The 25,505-nt window shown below is 39.3% G+C and overlaps 1 protein-coding gene across 4 annotated transcripts in view; it reads left to right on the top strand.

The window, feature by feature from the left end:
- Positions 1-23,637, top strand: part of slc23a2 (solute carrier family 23 member 2) — a 45,702-nt gene extending 22,065 nt beyond the window's left edge. For 2 of the 4 annotated variants that reach the window (XM_034692595.1, XM_034692596.1), the window contains exons 2-15: positions 3,116-3,348; positions 5,272-5,370; positions 7,121-7,237; positions 8,284-8,441; positions 13,018-13,106; positions 13,390-13,457; positions 14,650-14,831; positions 15,669-15,789; positions 17,438-17,594; positions 18,256-18,403; positions 18,531-18,636; positions 19,026-19,293; positions 19,983-20,078; positions 22,153-23,637. In XM_034692595.1, the coding sequence (XP_034548486.1) occupies positions 3,244-3,348; positions 5,272-5,370; positions 7,121-7,237; positions 8,284-8,441; positions 13,018-13,106; positions 13,390-13,457; positions 14,650-14,831; positions 15,669-15,789; positions 17,438-17,594; positions 18,256-18,403; positions 18,531-18,636; positions 19,026-19,293; positions 19,983-20,078; positions 22,153-22,430 (1,992 nt within the window). In that variant the 5' untranslated portion in view covers positions 3,116-3,243 and the 3' untranslated portion in view covers positions 22,431-23,637. Of the gene's footprint in view, positions 1-3,112; positions 3,349-5,271; positions 5,371-5,643; positions 5,716-7,120; positions 7,238-8,283; positions 8,442-13,017; positions 13,107-13,389; positions 13,458-14,649; positions 14,832-15,668; positions 15,790-17,437; positions 17,595-18,255; positions 18,404-18,530; positions 18,637-19,025; positions 19,294-19,982; positions 20,079-22,152 lie in introns of those variants that run through there. The other 2 variants (XM_034692594.1, XM_034692597.1) reach the window with 2 other exon arrangements.
- The last annotated feature ends 1,868 nt before the right edge of the window (positions 23,638-25,505 follow it).

Below are 25,505 nucleotides of genomic sequence, written 5' to 3'. Positions count from 1 at the left end.
GAAACTTAATTGCAACATAATTCACTCGAGCTGCCTTTTAAAGCCACATGAACTAAAATCAAAACATCAGCAAAGCTACGCACTAACTTTTGCTTGTGATTAAATGCTGTCTGTCAAATTAACTTATGTCTCACCTCCCTCCTCCTCCTCCTTATCCTTGACCCTTCTACCTCCTTCTTCCTCTCTGCCTCCTCCCCGCTCTCTTCTTCTCTTCTTACTTTCTTACTACTCCTTCGTCTCTCTCCTCCTTGCCCTCTTTCTCTTGCCCCTTCCACACAGATGCTCCCAGCCGCCCAGCTTGACAGGAGTGATGGGATGTGTCAACTAGGTATTACACCTATCCCAACATTTTACACTGCAGGCAGTGGGTTGTAGAGGAGAGTCTGGGATAAGAAAAAAAGAGGAAAGGAAATATGACAGAGGAGAGGTGATGTCAAGACACAGTGCAGGTGAAGCTAGGTTGGCTTCTGCTGTCAAATAAGACCACTCCATTAGATAGTGGACCAAGCTGACAGTAAATGGTCCAGGTTTTTAAATTTAGGTATAAAGTTGTAATTAATGTTTACATTAAACTTGAATTTAAGTCACAGGTCTTACAGTACTGAATTGATTTATACAATTTCTAGGTTCAATGTATCTATTAATTTACACTGGAGGTACTCGTAGACCACAGTGTCCACTGATGTTATTCTTTTACAGTACATATATACATATATACATAGATATAATTAATGAAGTCAGTTGCTAGGGGCACAGGCACTCACTAAAAGTCTTTTTTTTTTTAACAATCAAATTTATAATTTGTATTTAAAAAACACATGAGTAATGATAGTACTTTACCAATAAGGCACCTTTTAATGAAAAAAGGATCAGAGGAAGAAGAAAAGCAAACGCGTCCCGGGAAGTGGTTATACAACTATCGTGTATAACCGATGTTTACAGAGTTTGTTCGGTAAGTGGGTTTCTAAGTAATAACTGGAACGAACATTTTAATAATGAAGCTTGGCCAACCCATGAGCCTCTCTGTTTATCTCAAGGCTTAGGTTGACATTAAGGGTATTAGTAAGTCAAATCAAAAGTGTCTTTTGTGTTGCAGCACTATCTCCTGAATGAACCTGTCAGTCATCAATGGAGTACAGTTTTAGTGTTGTATTTACAGTTGGGCACTCATGTGTCCTGGCTAATGCACTGAGCCTGCCTCTATACAACTGTTTCAACTCAGTGTGCTGTGGTGTCAGAGAGAACACCTGAGACATAATGTTTGTCTGACAATGTCTGACTTCCCTTTGTGGAGAAAAATAAAAATTCCACTTTTATACACAGAGATTGTGAAATAAGTGTTTTAATCAGATTTGTTTCAGGAATCTTCCTAAATCATGTTTAATACAATTTTCAAGCAAATTTAAGATGATTTTTAAATATTGAAAAATAATAAAGTATAGGTGACACTTAATAACAATGAAATCCACCAGTAAACTGGTTAAAGCATTAGAGGTTGTGACCAGACAGTGCAACAGGTGATCTTTAAAAGAGAAAAAATGGACAGCTGTCTGTTTTTGCTCTGATTGGGACAGTTTTAAATGCTGTATGATGATATTATGGGTCTTTTTTTCTATTTTTCCCTATAGACAAATACAAATTGATGTCTTGAGATGCATTAAAGACAACTTCTGGGTTGGAATGTGGATCCAATGGTTCAGTGAAAAATGTCTGATCAGTAATATTTGTTAATATTACTATGTGAGAACTTGGTCTGCACACCAACTGTTGATCAAAAAACACATCAAGCAAGTATAACATTTTTCTGTGCAATTCAAGAAGCGTTAAAGAATTCTTCTGAAAGTTTGAGGAAATGAATACAACACACAGCTGTCATCCCACACATACAGTTAATAAAATGCTTACCTACTTTAATTATTGTATTCATGCTGCCCAGAAGAATGGTTGGATCTAATTCCAATAAGTCTTATTTAGCCTGTCACTTTTTTAAAGTAATTTGATTTAACTTTTGCATATATGGAAGCAAACATTTCTGAGCTGTCTGGGCTTAACAAAGACCAGCTACAGGGAGACTTGATGTAAACACAGCTGACGTGTATATTCTCTGATTACTGGTTTTGCCAGATATGAGTGACAGCTTCATCACTGCAACCTTGGCAGCCTTTCATACTTGTGATTCCAGTACCTTCATTGGGTGACAGATAATGATAAAATAAAAAAAAATGCACAGACTCCTGCAAAATGTTTGGCAGTGGCAGCCAAATGATGTGGATGCTACAGACGACGTAGCTCAAGGTGTTGGTTTGACGGAAACAAAAGATAGCCAAAAAAAACAGATAGACTGACATCCTCTCTTTCCACCTATCACACCTTTTCACTGTCTCCCTCAATCTGTCAGCTCTTATTATTCTGTTCCTCTTCTCTACCAAACTGCTTTCATTTTTTCACTTTCTTTTCCCCTACCCCAACATTACCCGTCCTCTTTATGCTTTTCTTTGTTTTTTCCTAACTCCTCTCGTTATCTGTCTGTGAGCCATGTTGGCAATGATTGTCTTAGTGCAGCAACAATTATTTTCTCAGTATCTTCTTCATTACTCTGTTATCTGTTTGGTGCCAGTAAAACAAATTTCCCCTCATATTGAAAGACCAAGATGACTTCTTCACATTGTCTGACTTGTACTCCAAAATCCATTAGATATCTTGAAAAGTTTCTAACAAGATGAGTTTATTATCAGAAAGCTGATTAGCTGTTCTGTCTATAGATTGATGAATCACCTTGTCAGGCTAACACAGTTGAAATAAATTATGTAAATTACCCTTTATAATCTGTTTAGTAACCAAATAAACTTTGGCAGCCCAAATTTAACAGAAGTGTTTGATATGATGTCAAGAAAAGCACACGGGCTTTGCCAAGAAAAAAACTAAAACCAGTATAAACAATTTTCCTCTTGATAAATGTTTGCAGTTCACGTTCTTTGGCTTTCAAAAATAGAAAACGAAAGCAACGTACCTGACTTGAGATAAGTCAGCAAGAAGCTTAGGTTATGATATATAAACACTCAACGTTATTAATGAAGATATTAATATTTTATGTTTGTCTGCTTTTTTCAAGCAGGTGAGGCACTCCTGGACAATGTAATCGGACTGAAGGATTCATCTGCAGTTTTCACATCAGAGCGAGACAGAGGAGGGACAGAGAGAGAGGAGGAAGAAGAGGAGGGGGAGGACAACAAAGACGCAAGGATGGGCGTGGGGAAGAATACCACCTCCAAGTCGATGGACAGCAGCAGTGAGGGAGGAAAATATGAAGAGGAGAGCAAGCATGGGGCAGACTTCTACCCAATCCCGGTACATGACAGTTGTTTTATTATTATTATTATTTTGGGGGGCTGGGTTTGCCTTCAGAGAAGGGGAATGACTTAACCAAATCATGCTGGAACCGGGAATTGGTCCTACAACCATTGTGATGAGATCTGTAGCCTCTGTACATGGGGCGCCTGCTCTGCCAGTTTAACTGAACCGACACGTCACATAACTGTTTGAACCGACATTTTTACCGTTATACAAGACATGTTTTGGGCATGCCCAAAGTAGAAAAAAGAACAAAGACAGGGTTTGGTCTATATGCGCCCAACCTTGTAATTACTGTCTTAATCCTTCTCCCCTCCTCATCTACGGCTGTGACTTGAAAGCTCAGATTTGGCATCTCTTTTTACTTGGAATGCACTTTTGTGAGCGGTAGGCTTGAGTACACACAGTGTGTAAACTTCATGTGCGCCACTGCTGCCCCTCCATTCATCGGTTTCCTTTGTTTGTGCTCCTGTCACAGAGCTGAAGTTTTATTTAGGTCAGAAGTCAAAATGACGACAGTATTTGAACCAAATTCATGAAAAGATAGACATTTTTTTCTCAAATAAATCCAGTGGTGGAAATTTACCAGTTATGTTGATTAAAGTTCTGTGCTTATGCAGTTTGTTTAAGATCAACTGATTCAAACATCATCAGCAGTAGGAATTTAGGTACCGTACTCTACTATTTTGTTAAGGATGAAATTCTATGAAACAGCAGATGAAGTATGTTGAAGCTCCACTTTGAGACTCCCCTTTAGAGGTACTGTAGGTTGGTTGGTTAAAATTCCGAAGCTTCTTTAACAACCTAAGCAGGTACTTTTCAGCCCAAAATATCCACAAACTCCCTGCAGAAAACTGCAACAATTTGGCAAAGTAAGCCATGCAGTGTTGCACGAGGCTGCTGTGGAGCCAGATGTTTGCTTCAAGAGTTTAAAAGAGAGCTTGATGGCCACAAAACTGACATTCATGGGGTCCAGAAGATATTACTTTGAATGAACACCCACAGGTTCTTATCTTTGGGGTAAATTATAAGTTGTTCACCTTATAAACTTCATAACGTGGTTGTCCGTGTAGTAACTTAATCATCTTTCAATATTAAGTATCCCTGATCAGTTGAAGACAAAGCTAATGAAATATGGTTCACACTTAAAGTTTAATCCTCACATATTTTGCCTCATTGATGCATAAGGGGTTATATTTGTGCCCCTGTATAGCCCTCACATTATAGACTCTCATGCTCAACATTGAAGATAAAAGATTCTGCATTTACTCAGGGCAAGCCAAGATGTCGACACAGCAGAATATGTAAACAATTGGATGATGTTTAGATACATTCAAAAGTATTCCCTTAGTGTTTTTTCCTCAGAGGAGATTGAAGCTTCACAGTCTTGCTCATTGCTAGCAGCCTGTTTTTACTGTGTGGCTTCAGGTGATTGATGAGTGTATTTGCATCTCTTTGCATCTTGTCCCAGGCATGAAAAACTTTAAAAGTATTGCATCTTGAATACTATTATTATCTTTTATCTTATTCAGAGCATGTTTCTTTTCACTTTTTCTTTTGCTTTACATGACATGTTTACACTGGGGATAGACAGACCCTCGTGCATATTACTAATTTTTTAGATACTCAGGGCGAGAATCTGTTTGCATACAGTCTGCATACATAGTTTTTGGCTGCAAAGTCAAGTCTATTGAACACATTTTTAGCTAAGCATTTTATCCTTTCAAACATTGACACTCTCTTCTGCCACCTGTTTTTTCTGTGGCTCGACTAATGTGTCAAATCTATGTGCGTCATCGTCAATCTGCTGTCTGGTCCAGGATGATCTGTCACTCTGTAATAAAGATTACCTTATTTGCTGCTTTATTGACTTAAAGTGTTCATATTAAAAATATAAACGGTGTGTGTTTCCATGATAAGGTCGTGGTCAACGGAGTGGGCGGGGCCAGTGGAGACCAAGATACTGAAAACACAGAGCTGATGGCCATCTACACTAAAGAAAACCAAGGAGCAGAAAAGGTAATTAAGAGTTAAATGAATGAAACATTGACTTCAGTGATCAGTCAGAGCACTCCCCACTTTACATCAGAAGAAGCTTCTGTCCAAGGAGAATGACACACAGTCACATGATTTGAAAAAGCTCACTCATAATCACACATGTCAGCATCCCTCACCTTTCACCCACATCAGTGAAGATGTAATCCCCATGTTTTCTGCCTTAGTATATTCAGCAACCTTCTCAGTTGCCGTGGTAACAACATGCGTTGTTTAATAGCAGAGCAAACACTCCTTGAACAGCAACTGCTGTATCAGTTAACAGTGCAACCAAACAAACTCACGTTGTTTCGTAAAAAGTCACATGGGGTGAGTAGTTTTCCACACGGCAACAGAGTGTAAGAGCAGGTTTCCTGGCTGAGTAATTAGAGGTTTACAGATTATCCCTTCGAACTGCTCACTGTGCTGCTCCCCCAGGTTTCATAACATAACGTAAAAAGTAATGACATAATAGTAAATCATAAATTTGATACTTATGCAATGTATTTTTTAGGAATGAATAGGCAGTGATATCTTTGACAGACACATATTTCTTGTTGCTGCCTCACAGTGAAAGTCACCTTGTGTTTGCAGATTGAATTTTTTTAACATGAAGCAGAAGCTGCAGGAAATGTTCACTTTGAGACAGCAGCTCTGAAGCAGCAGTGAGCAGAGTAAGCAGGAAGTGAGGCTGATATCAATGAGATATAAACTTCCCTAATATTTAGGTTAGCAGCCTTAATCCAGTGCAGAGATGGAGGATTTCTCACAAACAAAAGAAATATTGCAAAGATGGTTAAAAGTTGACTTTATAGATACCATTTTTTTTTTATTTTTTTTTACACTTTTGTCCTTTGTTTGTGTAGTTCTGTATTATTATTTCCTAAGTTTAAAACAAGATTAGTTCAAATTGTAAAACATGGTCATTTTAATAAAATTAGTACATTTAATAACATTGTATTAACATTACAATTGCTGAACGTCTTTACAGGATATTAGATCACAGCAGAATGTTTTCAAACAAGTAAATAAAATTGAATTTGAAAGGAGAAAAATTGACAAGTGTTGCTGAAAAGCTCTAACCAAAACTAATAAACTTTGATTCAATTCTAATCTTAATTCAAGTTAAAAATATAAATTGTAATCTTTACTTTTTTTTTCTTAATGTTACTGTTTCATCAAGTCAAACTAATTATCCTTAACATGCTTTGAACTGAGTTAAGATCTTTGTAAGCTATGATGTCCAGTAAGTGGTCTCTGGAGTTTCATTAAAGCTTCAGAAAGCCTCCTTTTATGTGGCCTCTAAAAATGTCAGCTACTTTCTAGGATTTTTCTTCATTATGTTCTGCGATTATTGCTGTGATTTTAAATACTTCCTTGGTTTCTTGTATTCAAATCACAAACTCATCTTGAGTGTAAATTTTGCAGGAATGTGCTGATGAAATGTAAAACAAAAAGCAGAGCCTAATCATCCGTCTGCATGTTATCTTGTTCCTTTCCTCCTCAGTGTTTTTTTTTTGCTTTTGTCACAATGACTGTGCACTTTCCTTTGCTCAGTGAACCAAGTCATGTGTTGTGTTTTCTCCCCCTCACTGTCTTTATTATTATATCACTTTCTACTTCAATGAATGCCTCTGACCTTTCACACAAAGATAAATGTATGGAACAAAGTAAACATGTCAAGAAAATATGAACTGTGATTACATTACTTTGTGTAATGTCATTGTTTGTTCAGAGCTCAATGTCTGAGACGTTAGACAGCACAGACAGCATGGACGCCAGGAGGATGGATATGATCTATACCATTGAAGACACTCCACCCTGGTACCTGTGTGTGTTTTTGGGCCTACAGGTAAATCTTCAGACTTAACAGCTGTTTTCTTTTCTGTTCCTAAAGCTTGGCCGACTTAAGAGAGGTATTATCAATTATTGAAATGTTTTCTGTACATGAATAATAGATGTGTTGATCTCTCACAATATATAATGAAAACATACACCAACACATGTACTGTACAATCAGGGTGTGTCATATCTTTTCCTGTGCTGGTACTTGTCATCTAAGTGCAGTATTTTACATCCAAACGTCCACAATATTCATGACCTAGCTGAACATGGGCACAGAAATAGGATATAGCTCACAGTAGTCATCATGTTGTTGGGTTAGTAGGTTAATGTCATGTTGTGTTTGTGTCTAATGACAGGTATTTGTCCTTTGTTACCTCTCGGTGTCTCTTTGTTATTACTAAATGGCTCATTACTATCTGTGAAACACAGCAGGGACAGCACTGTCTAGTGGACTTAATGAGCACAAAAGCCTTGTCAAAACACAAATGCTGTCAAAACAAATTGAAGTTTTAAAAACATAAGCCCTGATAAAATGAAGTTGTCTTTAATCTTAAACAAACATCCATGAACTGTGCTTATAGTATCTACAACTTGCATCTTACAAGAACAACCCCAAAAGTAGAAAACTCAAGGAGAAAGATATTCCACACTGAAATTACAAACTCAACTCAGGTTGATTTTTAGATTACTCAGAGTGCAAATCACTGTTTTTCATCATAACTGCACAGTTGTTGTGAAACTGTTTGCTCATTCAGTCAATGAAAGTGATGCATCATGCAGTGCTTTTATTGTAGCACATCCATCACTTTTAATTATCAGGAATAAAAAAACCTTTATTGAAATACTGATTTCTTCAGATAGCATTACAAACCAAGACTGTGTTCTTATGCCCACAGGTGATGCTAAGAAAAAGTCTCCAAAACTGCTAATGGATTTGTCTCAGCACATTTTTAAAGATTGTATCTGTGGTGTTTTTCTTCAGTGCTCACTGTCAGATCCCAAAAAGGACATAATCACGATATTTACAAGCTAACTCTGTAATTGTCTTTGCAGCACTACTTGACATGCTTCAGTGGGACCATCGCAGTGCCGTTTCTCCTCGCCGAAGCCATGTGCGTCGGCTTCGATCAGTGGGCCACAAGTCAGCTCATAGGGACTATCTTCTTCTGCGTGGGGATCACCACCCTGCTACAGACCACACTGGGCTGCAGGTACACACATACATGCCTTAACATGACTGTCATTTGGGTTGCTTGAGTACACACAACTTCCCGTCACACAGTAGATTCTTACCCACACACCCCTCCCCTCTTTCTTCCACTCTTTCTCTCCCTTATCTTTGAGTACCACTTGAATAAAAGAGCCATTGTCTGTATGAAGTACCTCTTTCTTAATCCTTCCTCTGCATGTCATTGTGGGCTGTGTGTTAAGTGTGTTCACTTTCATGAAGTACATGCTTGATCAGCTTTTTTTTTTTTTTCTGAGTTGGCTACCAGAACTTCAAAAGCTCCACTATTTGATATTAATTTTTGGGGGGATTATCTTGAGCATATATAACAATTCTGATAGCTTTTTTATTATTTTCTCTTCTTAACTTTAATGCTCACTTTGCGTCTTTTATTTGTGTCCTTTGTTTAGGATTATTCTTACAAGTTGCTGTCTCATTCCTGGTGTCTTTTTCTGAACAATGGTTTATTTTCCATCCGATTGAGCTTCCTCCATTGTGTCAAACTTGTAGATTATATCATTTTCACTTATAAAAATGGTCTTGTATGCATATTTTCAATCAGGATATGATGAGTTAGGGTTTTGACTTCCGTGTTTCGTTCATGTGACTGCAGACCTCTGGTGCAACCTCAACTTCCCTTTTGCAAGAGTTGAAAGTCAAGTTTCCAGGAGTAAAATGAGTGTATTTCCTTAATTTAGAACACAGAGCAGAGGAGGGCGATACTCCAGAGACTATTGTACTGCAGGCTACAAGACAGAGCTGCATGTGCCTTAACGATTGCATCATTCCTGGACAAGCCACGCAAGTCACACTGAGGCTATAGCTGACTAAACATACAGCAGTTTCTTTGTTGATTGGAAATCAAGAGGAAAATCCCTCCTGTCAGCCAGACCACAGTGTTCATACTAGATAACACTCAGATCACCTGGAAATGTAAGCCCCTCATATGCTTGTTGTTTTAGACATATTTTCCTCAAATATTTCACCTCATTTCACCCTGCTGACTCCTCACACACATTCCTCCTGTCTCCTTGTGTCCTCACCCTGCCCTCCAGGTGCTCATTAGGGCTGTCAAAATTGCTCCAAAATGACATTCAAATATTCGCTCTAAAAAAATCCAATAGGTTCGAACCATTCGAATATCTATATTTGCGCATTATGTCAATAACAGGTGGACAAACTAATACAAGGAGAACTACTTGTATATGTATTTATAGTTCAGATTTAACATGGCTAAAACATACCTACACATTACAAAACAAGTAAATGACCTAATGGTCTATACCGTAACACTTTTAAGACCGGAGACCTCTCGCTCGCTCGCCCCCCTCCCCTCTCTGTGCGTAATTCGCTGAGTGAGTGCTGAACAAGACTTGTGCGAGCAATTAAAGGTCCCGACTCTTGTCCCTAATATAGGCAGGCTTCATTCAGTGATTGAAGCAAATATTATTAACATTAATTGAAGTTAAAGTTAAAAACGGAAAAGTAGTCCACTTACATTCTTGGCGCTTGTATAAAAAAAAGAGGAAAAACTGCATTTTATCCCAGTGTCACTGATTGTCGGGCTCTTTTAGTACACTGTCAATGTAGGGTCTTAGGCCTGACAGGTTATTTGCCAAAAACACGAGACAGTCCACATGTGAAGAAGACAGTCCACATGTGAAGAGGCCAGATCTCTTTTTATTCACTGTATTCCCAACGGAGGAAGAGCGCACTGAGGATCCGGGGACGGAAAGATTTCTCTCTGCCGTCTGCTTCACGCTGTGCATGTGTGACTCCTGTGACCTGTCCCTGACCCGTCATGCAGTGCGCCCACTCGCAAAGCAGCCGCTGATGTGTTTTTTTCCACAATCGAATATTAATTTTCACAATCGAATCTCTGTTTTTTTTTAATATTCGAATATATATTCGAATTTATAATATTCGTTGACAGTCCTAGTGCTCATTCCTTTTCCCTTCATCCGGTACCTGGTAATAATCGGGCAATACCTTATTTTGAATTGGTCTTTAATCTTACAAGATTACTGACACATAATGTTACCTGGTCTGTTTAATCCCTCCTGTCGTTCACTTAGGTAAAAACAAAATGACTACACTTGTATAACACCTTTCTGGTCCTTTTGACTACTGAAGGAAAGTTCACACTGTCTGTCTACATTTACCCTTTATAACACTCAATCATGACAAGTAATCTATTTGTCATTCACACAGCTTGCAGAACAGATTAGCTGTCGTCATTATCCTATGGGTTGGCTCTGTGTGGTAATGAAGCCTGGTCATGTTGGCCTGGGGTTTTATAAGTCTTTCAGAAGAGGAGCAGTTCACTGAGGTTATGTGTTTTCTGTTCAAGTTTCGAGCAGTAAACCCAATCTTTCCATCATGTCTTGGCAGATTCTAAGTGTTTCATCACTGCTCACAGACTGAAGCAGCAGCTGCTGCTGCTCTGGTCACATCACCTCATTCATACAAATAGGGACTGACACAAATACTGGCTGCTCTTTTTTGACACTTGCTCCATGGCCTTGACTGATGCCTCAGTGAAAACAGTGTGCAACACTGTCCTATCTTCTTCTCTTCTTTTAGTCAAACAATCAGATGGAAGCTCGGAGAATATGATTGAGAGCAGTGTATGGTAGCTTTAAAACGTCAACTCTTTGCAGAGAGGCTGTTTGTCCCAGGGGGATACTGGTTCATGGGAGTGCTTGTGGCATTTATTTTCTTATGTCTCCTTAAAGTGATGTGAGTCAAACTGGAAGTAAGATCACATTTAAACACAGATAAGAAGAGCAGATATTTTAGGTCAGGTCTTATACTTTGAAACCCTTCAAACTTTGTCATATACATTTCAGAACTCCTCTTTACTTAGTTTGATTTTGTTTGTTGAAATCGTCACATCACTGCTAATGATGAAGGAACTGACTTTCATGCACAAAATTATTACTATCAGGGGCCTTACCTGTCCTTTTTTTTTTTCCAATTATGCTACGCGACTCCTGGTTTATAAACTGTAAAATGTTACAATGATACTTTTTATATTCTGATTTTCTACTTGTATCCAAAGCTATAGATGCTGCTTGGTATTTGCTTTGTCCTAGCAACAACAGAGGCATGATCTGTCCACTGGGGCCCTCTGAGAACTGTTGGAGGCTGATGACTTAAAAGTTAAAATTCCTCCTGCCCCTCAGTTCCTTCTCATTCTCCAACACAAACAAAAACATAGCAGAGACTTTAGAGGCTTTAACGCGACTGGCACTGTTCTTACACAAACCTCTTGGAGTGATTATTTATCCATCTCTCTGAGGATTATTTGCTCCTGAGAAGCTGAAAGATAGAAATAGAGGGGTTGGGAGGAAGTAGAGGAAAGGGAACAACAACTAGAGAATGTTCAGTTGGTCCCATGATCATACACACATCCTATCATACTGTATGGAATGGACTAGAAGCTGCAAATCCATAGCATCTTGCTCATATTCTCAGGTTCTTTGACCTGACTAATCAGAATCAGCTTTATTCGCCAAGTATGCTTGAACACACAAGGAATTTGACTTTAGTAAACTGTGCTCTCTTTGTACAAGGCATAGGAATAAGAATAAGAATAAGAACTACAATAAAAAATAAAATAAAAATATAATAACAATAACCTTAGCTATAAATACAAAGAAACAACAAATAGGCATGACTAATATGTACAGGCTAAAATAATATGATAAAGTGCAGTGGTGAGTTGCAGAGGTAGTTTTACATTATAAAATAGTAGTTAAATAGTACAAAAAATAGAAATATGGAATTCTGCTTGAGAATTGTTGCATTGTGTATCTACATGTATATTTACAGAGAGTATTTATCTGACAGGTATGACACTGTTATGGTGTCATAAGATCGAACTGAGACTTTAGTTAAGAGTCAGTGTGTTTCGTTATCAAAATCAGCAGGTGTGCTACTCAGGGTTATTTTATTAATGTTCACTTCCTCTTTCATAAGCAGACAAATGTCTTCTGTTTCTTTTCTTGCTCATTCACTCATTGCTATTTTTATCTTTGGCATTTTCCCTGATGTAACGTCATTACGTTTGTTCATTCTGTTTCTATCACTGATCACATCTTATTATATCCCTCTGCTGTCCAGACTGCCCATGACCAATGCCAGTTTTAAAGGTCAGCCATCGTTTAAAGCCAGGCCGAGGAGATCTTTAGTGCTCATAAAATGGCCTTTTCAGAAAATGTGACATGTTTATGTGTTTTTAAAAGTGCGTGAGTGGTTCTGAAAGAGGAAGGAAATAGGGGAAGGGGGAGATGTGCCTGCAATAAGTCGACATGCTGGCCCTTTTTTGTCTCCATTTGACCACATGTTACACAAGAAAACACTGCAAGGATTCTCAAAGGCAACACAGTAAATGTTGTTGGAATAACTGTGTCTAATAAGCATTAAGTCTAGATCCCACATTGATGTTTTGTAATTGAATTGCTGTTGGTGTATAAAGAGATACTCCCTCTGCTCTACAGTTATGTGATTATTCAAACATGTAATTTTGATTTGTTTCTTCTTCTTCTTGTCCTTAGGTTGCCTTTATTCCAGGCCAGTGCTTTTGCCTTCCTCGCACCAGCCCGAGCCATCCTCTCACTAGACAAATGGAAGTGTAACAGCACAGGTAACCCCTCATTCATCTCCTGTTTCCTACTCTGTTGATACAGACAAGCCTGTCTGATATAATGCTGAGTTTAAAAACTGTGGCTAACTGCATCCTTGTTTACTTTGATCCCATCTCTGAATGCTATCAGCATCAAAGCCAGAAAGGCCGGCAGAGAGTTAAACAAGCCCCAAATGGGATTAGCTGTTTTTTATTTGGCTGCTCTAATTAATAACCAGAGTTGTGATGCACGCAGTAATCAAATTAATCTCTCTTCTCCCTGTTGCCCTTTTTCCATCACCAGAGATCCCAGTGTTTAACAGCACAGAGCTCTACCACACAGAGCACATCTGGCACCCCAGGATACGAGAGGTGAGAGAAAATAAGACAAAAGAGAGTCTTAAATCTTGAATGAGGTAGAACGAGGAGGGAAATCTATAAACAGGAGAAAGCAGAACTGATTGATATATTAGAAGCTGCTCTAAAACACTGAGTTAACAGTAAATGTTTGTGCACATGAACATGTTATTCAACTGAACTTTAATAACTCCTAGTGCAATTTTTTACACAACTTTTGCTGAATAAAGGACGTTTTATAGCTCAACAAGCCAAATAAGTTAAAGCCAAATAACAGCATCACTGTTCGTGGCTGCAGGGTTCTGTTTTATGTGACAGGAGCTGCTCATTTGAATTAACCTTTTCCCTTTGCGCACGCCAGTTGAGTAATTGTTGTTACGTGACGCTTCAATGAAACTAAATTCAATCATACAAGATTAAATTGTAGAGGGGAACATCAATGGGCTGAGGGCAGGGGGAACGTGCAGGTGATAAAAGGTGACAGAGGAGAAAGAACACAAAGAAGGACAAAGACTGAACAAAGACTCAACAAACAGGATTATCACTCAGGAAGTATCAGATTAAACACGCACACTAGAGATTCATCTTTAAGCCCATCTCCTCCAACCACGATGCAGATAAATGATTCCCTTTTTTTAATGTTTGATTCATAAATTTGATTCTTTATTTTAATGATATGTCACGATTGAGACATGTTCATTTAGTACAGATTCTCCTTCAGGATATCCATAAGTAGAGATGTTAAGAGATGATGTTCTTCTACTAAAATGCAACCTGAAGAGGTGATTGATCAGCAGTTATACACACATAATGATCAGCCATGTAACTGAAGGTCTTATTTATATTATAGTATCCGCACTGAACTGTGTTTTAATGCCACTGCTCATTTTGCCTAAAGTGTCATAAATTCCAAATGACTTCTCATAAAAATGTAATTACAGCCTCTAAAGGACAGCAGAAACACCTGTAGTGTAGGATGTGTCTCTCACAAAATGCTGCATGACTCCAAGTTGTAACTTATTAGAATGAAAAAACTGGTTTAAATTTAAATGTTTGCTTTTAGTCACTTCTGTCAACGTCCTGATACGAATACGATTTTAAATTAAAAACAAAGTTGGAGTTGGAAACTTCATGTTGGATTCTTCTGTCAGGCTTTGTAAAAATGTCTTTGTTTCATTAACCCTTTGTTCTGTCTTTGTTCTGTCAGATCCAAGGGGCCATCATTGTGTCCTCTCTGATCGAGGTGTGTATCGGAGCACTGGGTCTGCCTGGGCTCCTCCTGAAGTACATTGGACCTCTAACCATCACCCCCACTGTGGCCCTAATCGGCCTGTCCGGTTTCCAGGCTGCAGGAGAGAGGGCTGGAAAACACTGGGGCATTGCTATGCTGTGAGTTCAGACTGTCATGCAGCAAAATGCACTTTGAAGTATCAACAAGATACACGTAAAAGTGACGTGTATCTTCTGAGGTCCATCCAAATGTACAATATTTTTGGCTCAGCAGGTTAGAAGTCAAATGACATGTATTGGGGGGGTGAATGGAAATTTAGACAATGCTGCAGAAGTGCTATGACCCGTTTCTGTAGACTACTTCATACTGCTAGGAAACCGATGCACCTGACAGCTTTTAAACGTTATACAAACATTGTTCTCTGTTCACGTGGAAACAGATATCTCATTCCCATGTTTCATATACACAGTTTTTGGGTGGGGTTCTTTCATTGGGCTCTGGTTCAAAGATGAGTATGTGAGTCATCTAATTCATCTGATACTCAGAAGTTGCTTTAGTAAAGTAGATTTTCTTTCTTACAAAGGAAAGAGTAGAGGGCATTTAAGACATGTAAAAACATTCATTAGAGGTATCATTTAGACTCTTAAGATAGAGTATTGACTCACAGGTGATGAGCCGCCTCAGAGCTCTGATGTTCAGGTGGCGTGACATCAGTTCCTGCTGTGTCACGGCTGTTTACCCTGTAGCTGGAGGGCTTCTCCTCTTGCTCCACAGGGACGGAGGATATGTGCCGGTAATTGCCACTGATTTGCACTTTCTGAGGCAGTTAGGATAATTGATTGGTGGTGCCTCTTGAGTCCCAGTCAGACGTAGACAGGAGGAAATGGGACTTGTTCATACAGAATGGTTCTCTCACAGGAGAATATAAAGCATAAAAGATAACAAAAATGTTTTTGACTGTGATCAACCAAACTCAAAGCTGTTTCTGTCCACAGGACTATCTTTTTGGTGCTGCTCTTCTCACAGTATGCTAGAAACGTTCACTTCCCTCTGCCGGTCTACAAAGCCAAGAAAGGCTGGACTTCCTATAGGCTGCAGGTCTTCAAAATGTTTCCTGTAAGTATTCTGTTTACTCATAAAAAGCACATACACACTTCAGCCTTGAGCCTGCACATACTGTCTGTGTCTTTGTAAATATTCTGCATGCTTTCAATGAAATTCCCCCTGCAGTTGTCACCTTCCTCCACCACAAACTGTGTTCCATCTATATGTCATATTACTCAAAACTAACCTCGCTCTGGCAGGGAGATTTAGAAGTTTACGCTTTGAGAGCCCTTATACAGTGTCGTAATCTGTCCTCTCCTGCTCTCTACCGGTGACATGAAGAATAATAATATCTCTGCTAAATTAACATAGAAGAAAACCCTGTCTAACAAACCTGTCTCCTAAATAAGTTCCCCATTGCTTTGTAATGGGTTACTCTGGGCTGATAAATGTGAAAGTTGACCTGATTATTTAACACCTTACAAGCTGAGCCCAGAAGACCATCTACACAGTGCAACACTTTGATACCAGATCTTAACTTTGTGTTCTTTTCCTCTGGGAGCTACAATATGTCAAATTAGTTATTGCAATGACTGTTAAAGTCACAGTGAAACAAACGTTAGGCATCTTTATTATCTTATTTTAAGTAGAAAATGTAATTTAAACTGATACATTTGATTGGACCTTTCATAGATGTGGTAAATAGACAAGGTGATACAGAGCTAAAGATGACTTAACTGTTGCAAAAGAAAGAAATGAGATATGAAGAAGAAATTAATAAAAAACACACTCTTTCAAACCATAAACTAAGCCTTTACCCGTCAAGGTCAGCTAGTCGCTTCAAATCTCTTTATATTTGTGCCGCATTACTCAAAAGTGATGTATTTTTAACAAAATGTCTTTCTTTTTTTTTTTATATGAACTTTGTTTATTAGGACTTTTCTGACAGAATTTTACACTTGTTTGAAACACTTGTGAGTAACAATGTCTTATAATAATAATAATAATAATAATAATAATACAAACAAAAAAACAAATACTAATAAAATAACAATACAATTATATATATATACATATACATTGATACACTCACAATAATCATAGTAATAACACCAATAATACAAATAATAATAATAATAATGGCAATAACAAACATGATAATTAAAAAGTAAAAAAAAAAAAAAGGTAATAATAATAAAATTAAACAATAACTGAAGAAGAGATTGGTCTGCTTGGTCAAACCTTATATGTGACAGTGAGTGGGTTATCTCGTATTCAAACAATCAGGGTTGTAGAAATAAGACAGGACATGGGTCAGGCCAAGAACCGAGCAGCACAAAGTAAGGTTTAGTTAGGGAACAACCGGGAAGATAATTGTCTTAGCATGATCCAGGAAAGGGTCCCACATCTTATGAAACCTCTCAGAAGAGCCCCTTACTGTGTATCTAATCTTTTCTAGTTTCAGGTTGTTAATTACTTCCTAAATCCATAGAGTGTGGGAGGGTGGGGCTGATGATTTCCACTTCAATAAAATGAGCCATCTTGCCAACAATGTAACAAAAGCTATCAAATCAGCTTGAAGTTTAGACAGAGGTAAAAGAGAGACACCGAACAAAGCAGTGATGGCATTAGGTTCTATACGAATCCCTGTTATATTGGTCAAGGTATCAAAGATTTCACTGTCGTTCATTTTTAATGTGTATTTTCCTTCCGCATCCAGATCATCATGGCCATCCTGGTGTCATGGCTGCTGTGTTTCATTTTTACTGTTACGGACGTTTTCCCGCCAGAAAAGGACAAATACGGCTTCTATGCCCGCACTGACGCACGTCAAGGAATCCTGAAGGCTGCACCGTGGTTTAAGATCCCATATCCCTGTAAGTCTTGAATCAAGGAGGGAGATGAAAGTGAAGGATGTTTGTTAGAATTTAGATTTTATGTCTGTGCTGGGTAGCCATAAGCTGTGCAACTCCATCCAGCTGCAGCTCTGGTACTGAAAGGTTTTGGGGAAATGTTTTATGTCTTCAATATTTGCCTGTTTAAATATTTCCAAGACATCATTCCCCTAATGGGTGGTTATTTACTGAAATACATGAAGAGGAGGCTGAGTGAGATTAGCACCAAGCGTGTGCATTTATTAACAACTGCTTTAGAAAGCTGACATACAGAACAGAACAAGTCACTCACACTGCATGAAAAAAGGATGTAGTGTAAGAAACACTTGTCACTATTTCTTCAGCAGGGCTTGTGCATGTGTTAGAGGAGGGTTTTGTCTGAGGGTTAATTATGTGCAGGTGTGTTTTTTTCCCAGACAGTTATAAAAACAGAGGAAGCTGCAATGAATTGTAAAATATATATGGCGGCCCACAGTCAGGTCTTTAAGTGGGAAAGTCTGTAGCTAGACTTTAAGTTAGACTGTGAGTGCAGGAGCATCAACTACACAGAGTGCTTTCAGAGGAAGAGAAAGTCTGAGTACAATTTTACAGAGACGTTTTCTGTCTCTCACCTACAACCGTCTTTGTGTTTTTTCCTCTGCAGTCCAGTGGGGTCTTCCTACAGTCACAGCTGCGGGTGTGATCGGCATGATGAGCGCGGTTGTGGCGAGCATCATTGAATCTATTGGAGATTACTACGCCTGTGCACGTCTCTCCTGTGCTCCTCCACCCCCGATCCATGCCATCAATAGGTGACTCTTCAGCTTATTTTATTTCTGTTTGACTTGAGACTCTGTAATCTTTCACTTTGATTTTAGCACGGACAATTTACTGTCTGGAAGATACTTTAATGAGTTTGTTTTGCTGCTGTCTGTGTAGGGGGATATTTGTAGAAGGCATTTCCTGTGTTCTGGACGGTCTTTTCGGGACAGGAAATGGCTCCACCTCCTCCAGTCCGAATATAGGAGTCCTGGGGATTACAAAGGTAACGTACACCTGCCCTTATTTATTTCTTTTTATGAATTATTTTTTAATGTAAGGATTTTCTTGCCAGTTTTAAATTTGTATCTTTTGATAATTCAATGTCTTGAGGTTTCAGGGCAGTTGGTTTGATAGAACAACCAACAAAACAAATCCTAAGATGACAATAGATGAATGGAAATGTGTTGTTTTAAATATAAACGTTAAATGAATTAACAAATTATATATTTTTTAACATGTTCAAACTGACAAACGTAGGCTGCAACATGAATTCAAATTAAGAGTCAGTTAAAAGGGATTGGCCTCAAAATCTTAAAGTCTTACATTTTTATTCTCTAAAGTTGATTTGACCTCACCTGCTCCATGTCCTCTCCTCTCTGATTGGTCCTCCAGGTTGGCAGCAGGCGTGTGATTCAGTATGGGGCTGCCATGATGCTGCTGCTGGGGCTCATTGGTAAATTCAGTGCCCTGTTTGCATCTCTACCTGACCCTGTGCTGGGAGCTCTGTTCTGCACCCTGTTCGGTATGATCACAGCGGTGGGACTGTCCAACCTGCAGTTTGTCGACCTCAACTCCTCCAGGAACCTCTTTGTTCTGGGTTTCTCCATCTTCTTCGGTCTGATGCTGCCGAGCTACCTCAAACAGAACCCCCTGGTCACAGGTGAGTGGGACGAGATCCCTACATGTAAATGATTTGTAGCGTTATTAGCTCAAATCAAAGCAGGAAGATCACACTTTAAAAAACCTGTGCACAAGGTTGTCTGGCCCTACGGCAGAGCTCTATTAAATACTGATTGCAATAATGTAACATGAATTAGTCTGAACTCTGAGAGAATGTCAATTCATGTTGTGAAGAACACAATGTGAAAGTCTTGACTCTGTTCATATTTACCTTTTGTTTTCAGTGTGTATCGTATTTAATAAAGGAGAACAAGCTGGCATGACTGGTTTGTTTGTTCAGTACCAATTTGAGTACCAAGAGTTCTTAAAAAAATCTGACCCAACTGTATGTGTTGTAAATAAACCCACACATAATTTAACACACTGACTAGTTAATTTACTTCAACAGTAATTGAAAACTTGAGGGGGTTCATTTATTGAACACACTAATACCTTTTTTCCTTGATAAGGTGTAGCAGGACTCGACATAACTCCCCTGCCTGATCTTTGTTTGTCATTGATACACAGTATCTTATCCTCAGTTTTCATCACAACAGAGGTTTAAAGCTCTCTGAAGTGAGAATAAAAAAGTAACATGAAAACAAACCAAGTAACACGAGTGATATTTGCTTTTACAGATAAAAAGACGTTGAAGTCAGTCCCTAAGCCTCTGTCTTTTTTCTTTCTCAGGCATAGTTGAGATTGACCAAGTGTTGAATGTGCTGCTCACCACTGCCATGTTTGTTGGAGGCTCTGTGGCCTTCATTTTGGACAATACTATTCCTGGTAAGGTTTAACCCACTCTTTTTTTTTGCAGTATACACATTTTTGGTAAGGATGAAAATCGCAGTAATAAAGCGGTATCTTTAGGTCAGGTACAGGTATATGTATGAGGGCTGATCATGCTTAGGGTGGTCACACTTCTTATTTAGCTGGAGAACTTTTCAAAACCCCTCTAGTATAGCTGAATGATGTGTGAGCCCAGAACTGCTAACTCAAACAAGAAACAGGAAATGATGGGCTGACAAATTATTTTACATCAGGGTCTACTTTTAGGCACCTACCACTACCTATTACATCAAAGCTCATCAGTTCACGTTATTAATCATGTTCCTACTTGTTAAAGCTGGGGTTGGTAATCAGATTTAGATACACTTTTTGTTATACTGGTTAAAATGATCTTTATGTCCTGATGGCAATCAATACATAATGTGTTCTTAAAAAAGAGCGAAGAAAAGCTGATATCTACAGCCAGAGTAAACCTGGGAAAACACCAACCAAAATCACCGTTTTTTGGGTGCCAAAATTTTAAACCATTCAAATCCCGTCTTGCCATTCTGCCCGCCTCCTGCGCGTACATTTCCCTGGCGTGCACTCCGAGTCTCCGTCTCCTGCCTCTGCTTCCCCTGACTCTACTGACTGCCCCTCTCGCTCGACCTCGGGCCTGTCCCCTCTGACCCGATGAGGTGCTTTGCTCAGGACTGTAGTCCGGATCAGAGTCTAAAAAGCTCTCACCACGGGGCTCTGACAAGCAGAAGACTGAATGACATTTACTAAGTCCTACAGAAATGTAGATGTACTGTAGCGTCCGTCCGGACGCTGTAGGGATGACGAGCCGATTCTTGAACACGTTGAGTTTTAATAACCGGTCACTGTCGGCCGTGATCACGACAACCAACAAAACAACAATCAATGTTTGAATGAATGAAGAACTTCTTCTCTTGTCTCTCCTCTCTCCTGCTGCCTTCACTGACTGTCAACACTGTAGGAATTAAGAGCATCTACACTGAACACGTTTAACAAACAGTAGAGCTGTTACAGTATTATATGTGTTATAACTTTTCTCCTGATATCGTGTCACCGGTACAACTGGATAATGCTAGAATGATAGTTGTGAGTACTAACAGCAGCCATGTTTGTTTGTGTTTTTAACTTTCACTATGATAATGTTTTGGTGAGGACCAGTTTTGAATCAGTCATCATCATATGGTCGCAAGTCAGCGGCGCTCGTGCATGTGAGCAGGGGGGCGTCGTTTTGGAGGAGCTCCGAGGGAGGAGGGGAGGGGTTAGACGGAGTCATGAGGACATGCTACATTCAAATTCATGCTAGTTTTCCGAGACTGCCAACCCCAGCTTTAAGGCTGGCACACATTACAGGATTCTTCAAACCTTCACACATTTAGAGACCACACACTTGATGACAAAAAAAGACATCGCACAAGATCTTATAGTGTGTGGTGAGCACTTCGGAGCACACCACACACTAACCGATTCTTCAGCAGAGTATCAGGATCTTCACGCGCAATATTCCAAATCTTGCATAGTAAAACATGACTTCGGTGTAAACAAACATGGCGAACCAACAGTAAGAGGCAATGATGATCGTTTTCGGCCTCTTACTTTCTGAAAACACACACAAAAAAAAAAAGATTATGGAAAAAGTCATGGAGACGGCGGGAATGTAGGCTGTATGCATTACAGCGCGTGTTGTATTCATTACAGTGGTACACGTGACATTACACACTGTGCGTGCTCGGCTCCTCTTGGAGCATCCCACACACTACAGGATTTCTAGTCGCAAATATTAAACATGTTCATTATTTACGATCTCTCCTTCCGAGGCCTTCCGAGCGGCTCCGACCAGACAAAATCACTCTTAACACACCCGCACCACAGGACAATCAGACATGATGTTGTTTGCAAAGATCCGACAATCGGGTCTGTGCTGGCTTTGATCATAAGGGGGGGATCGGGACAAAAATCTGCACGATTATCCTGTAGTGTGTACCCGCCTTTAGTTTGGAGTTTTAATTATGGATTTCAGGATCTACTCTTAAATCTATTTGTCTTTCCTCCTCAGGCACTGCTGAAGAACGAGGCATCAGGAAGCTGAAACGAGGCATTGGTCTCAGTTCATCAGAACTTGAAGGAATGAGGTCTTATGATCTTCCCTTTGGAATGGACTTTATCAACAGACATCCCATTTTCAAGTACATCCCCATCAGCCCCGCCTTCACGGGCTACCAGTTTGGGAGGCTACGGGAAGCCTGCAGGAGCAGAACAGGACACAGGGATTCAGTGAAGGGCGGAGGAATCGGAGGGGAGGGAGGTACAGCAGCAGGGGAGAGCCGGGTATAGCCAGCAGGCTGCTGCTGAAAAAAATCCTCAAAGTGGCTGGATTTGGGGAGCAAGGGATGGTACACTAAGATAAAAGGATGGGAGAGTGGAGGACAGGAGCGGTGCAGCAGTCAAGATTGTGTGGAAGAAAATGTGATGCACCTAACCCCCCCAACCCCCCACCCACCCTACAGTGTGTGTTTTCTTTAGCTTGTGTCAGTCTTTTCCCCACTTCCCACTATGCTATTTAAAGCATGCTCTACAGCAAGTCACAGCATGCTATAGAAGATGTCACCGCAGGGAGGTTGGTTGGTGTGTGTTCATGTGTGTGCACAAAGAAAAAATGAGTTTTTGCATTAATTTATTTGCACTTTAATCCAGATCGATCTGAAAACCATCAAACTAAATGTTTGATGATCACTGCGAACATATACTGCCCAAAACCTATTCTACTAAAAGCACAGTAGATTTTATTATGTCAATTGGGGATTATGCAGATTTTCTTCTATGAATTATTCTCCTTTAGATTCTTATGCAACCAAGGTAGACGCACACACGCACACACACCGAAAGCCTCACCAGAAGTAGCTTGAGCGCTCCGATGCACGTCAGGGTGATGCAGATAGATGGAAGTGGTTTGTCAGGTGCCCTTACTCATGCAAAGTGATTGTGAAATTTATTTTTGCACTATCTGCCTCTTGAGTTCTAAATCAGAATGTCACTCCACAGCTCACGTTCCCCCTGATTCTTCCATGAAACTCCTCAGAGACCTGTTAACCAGCACATCACACCCACCCATCTCATACTGAACGTCACATTTCCTATTTCAGTCGTGTAGTAGAGTGCTGAAAACACAAGCTCTCAAACATTACATCCCAGTTTACAGCCCATAATGTTTGAGCATTATGCATCAGTTACAACAAGACTGAGTCTTTATTTTATTGATGCACCCCTTTTATATCCCGGCAAATGGGACTCCACTTGTTTTACTTGATTATGATTCAAAATTGATTTTTGCAAGATATTCATTCTTATTTCAAAGTTCAATGTTACCATCTCCTCTTTGACACACTGGAACTGACATAACATTACAGGCTTTCACTAATGCCTCCACTTTCCTGATGACAGCAGTGCATTTAACACATTAATGGCACACAGTAACACAGACGTGGCCTTTTCCAGAGAGAACTTGTGTACATATTAAACATTTGCATAACTTGAATCACTACAGTAACACTATACAAGACATTTTTCAGTCAGAGTTTAACCTGGTCCGGACTCTCACTCAGTCACTTCCTGGTTTGTTCCTCCATCAGCATCCTCTTCTTACTCTTCTACTCTGCCACAATGTCCAGACCAAGAAAACTCTGCCGAATTCAGCAGCAGGAGGAGTTTTTCATGAGGGCTTTCTTCCAGAAAGTCATGCACAAAGCATTGTGTGCTTCTGCTAGACCTGGATTACATAATTTGAGAACCAGGTGTTTGGGGAGCAGAGTCAGAACAGAAGAGGGATCATCCTTTCTTTAAAAGTCAGTTTATCATTTTAGAATGATTCTGAAGTTTCTTCAGAGGTGAAACAGTTTAATATTGCTTTAAATGTTCTTCATCCCGTGATGGCAGAGACCTCTGATCCTCTGTGTGGGTCTACTCTCAATTTTAAGCCGTCAGCAGTGCTCTGCTTTTAGCAGAAATGTGTGTTAATGTAGGATTTACAAAGGCTGCAACAGAAATAATACACCGCTGCCACTGTCTAGAATCACTTGGTCCTGCCATGTGTGCATTCAGTTAGCCATAGCATAATTATACTAATACATAAAGGCGGTGGTTTGGTTTGAATATGAACTATTTAAATGCAGAAAGAATGGTTTGAAGGGTTTTAATGTGATTCTTTTGTCTGAAGAAGGTGTAGTGTGTTTTTGCTGCAGCCTTTCATCATTTTCTTGAAGTCATTAAGTTTCAGCGATTCAATCATTTTGATAGTTTTACATTCCTCCTCCTCCCATCCTCCGTCACCTGTACGCCTCCTGCTGTTATCCACCTTTCACTGAGTTTTAATGTTAATGTTCAATGCTGTTCATGTCTGGTTGTAGTTGAGCACAATTGGCTGAGAAACCAAAAGTCTTGGAGCATCAGCAGCCTGTACCTTTTTGAACACAGGTGTGACCCTGAAGAGCAAATCTCTGATTTGACCTCACTCTGTGCCTCCAGCGTTTACATTGAAAATAATATATATATATATATATATATATATATCTATTTAAGAAAATTTGCTATGGAAAATTTTGCAACATTATTATGTTCTGTTACCATGAACCAAAACTTTTCTAGAAGTATTGGCGATTTGAAATGTCATCCCAAATTTTCTTATTAACTTTTGTTCAGGCTATTTATTTATTTATTTACAAGAAGAGAGTTTATATGAAATGAGTGCTTGAAGCAGGTTTATGTGTTAGTCACACAGTATTGAAAGTATATTTATTAATTTACTTGTTCCTAAAGAGATCGCTGTGACGATGATTGACAGCTGCTCCTCCGCCCCTCAGCCTCAGCTACAGTCGGTGTTCAGCAGCTTTTTCTAAAGAGAGTTTTTAATATAAGCTGCCTCTATTTCATTCCATTTATATCATGATGTTTTTACAAACAAGAGAAAAACACATTTAAATTATTTACTGGAAGAGTCAGGGGCCTTTTTAACACAAGTACTGTTTGCACATTCAATGGTGCCAAGAACATCGGGTTCAGAGTTAGTTGCACTGACCAACCTGAGACCCTAAAATGTCACTTGAGTGCTGATCCAGATGTTGAGCCAAGAAATAACATTTTTCTGTCTGATGACTTGAAAACAGGAGGCAAATGGATTAAATACTTAGGGCCTTAGTGTATGATGTCATGGCTAGCTTTGCCCCATTTGTGACCTCACTGTATTTTACACTAATGACTGGATAAATGATTTGATGGCATTGTGTTCCCTAAGCAAACAAGTTATACCACTACAAAGCTGTGGGATTCATGATAAAAAAAAAACATTGTTTGGGTGGTTGGTGATTTGGCAGATGTCTAATGTGTGTCTGGAATGGTAATATTTTTTCAAAGGAC

Source organism: Notolabrus celidotus, chromosome 9 (assembly GCF_009762535.1).
Source record: "Notolabrus celidotus isolate fNotCel1 chromosome 9, fNotCel1.pri, whole genome shotgun sequence".
In the NCBI taxonomy this organism is placed as follows: Eukaryota; Metazoa; Chordata; class Actinopteri; order Labriformes; family Labridae; genus Notolabrus; species Notolabrus celidotus.
The sequence above is the reverse complement of the archived record's forward strand: the minus strand, read 5'-3'. Positions and strand labels throughout refer to the sequence as shown.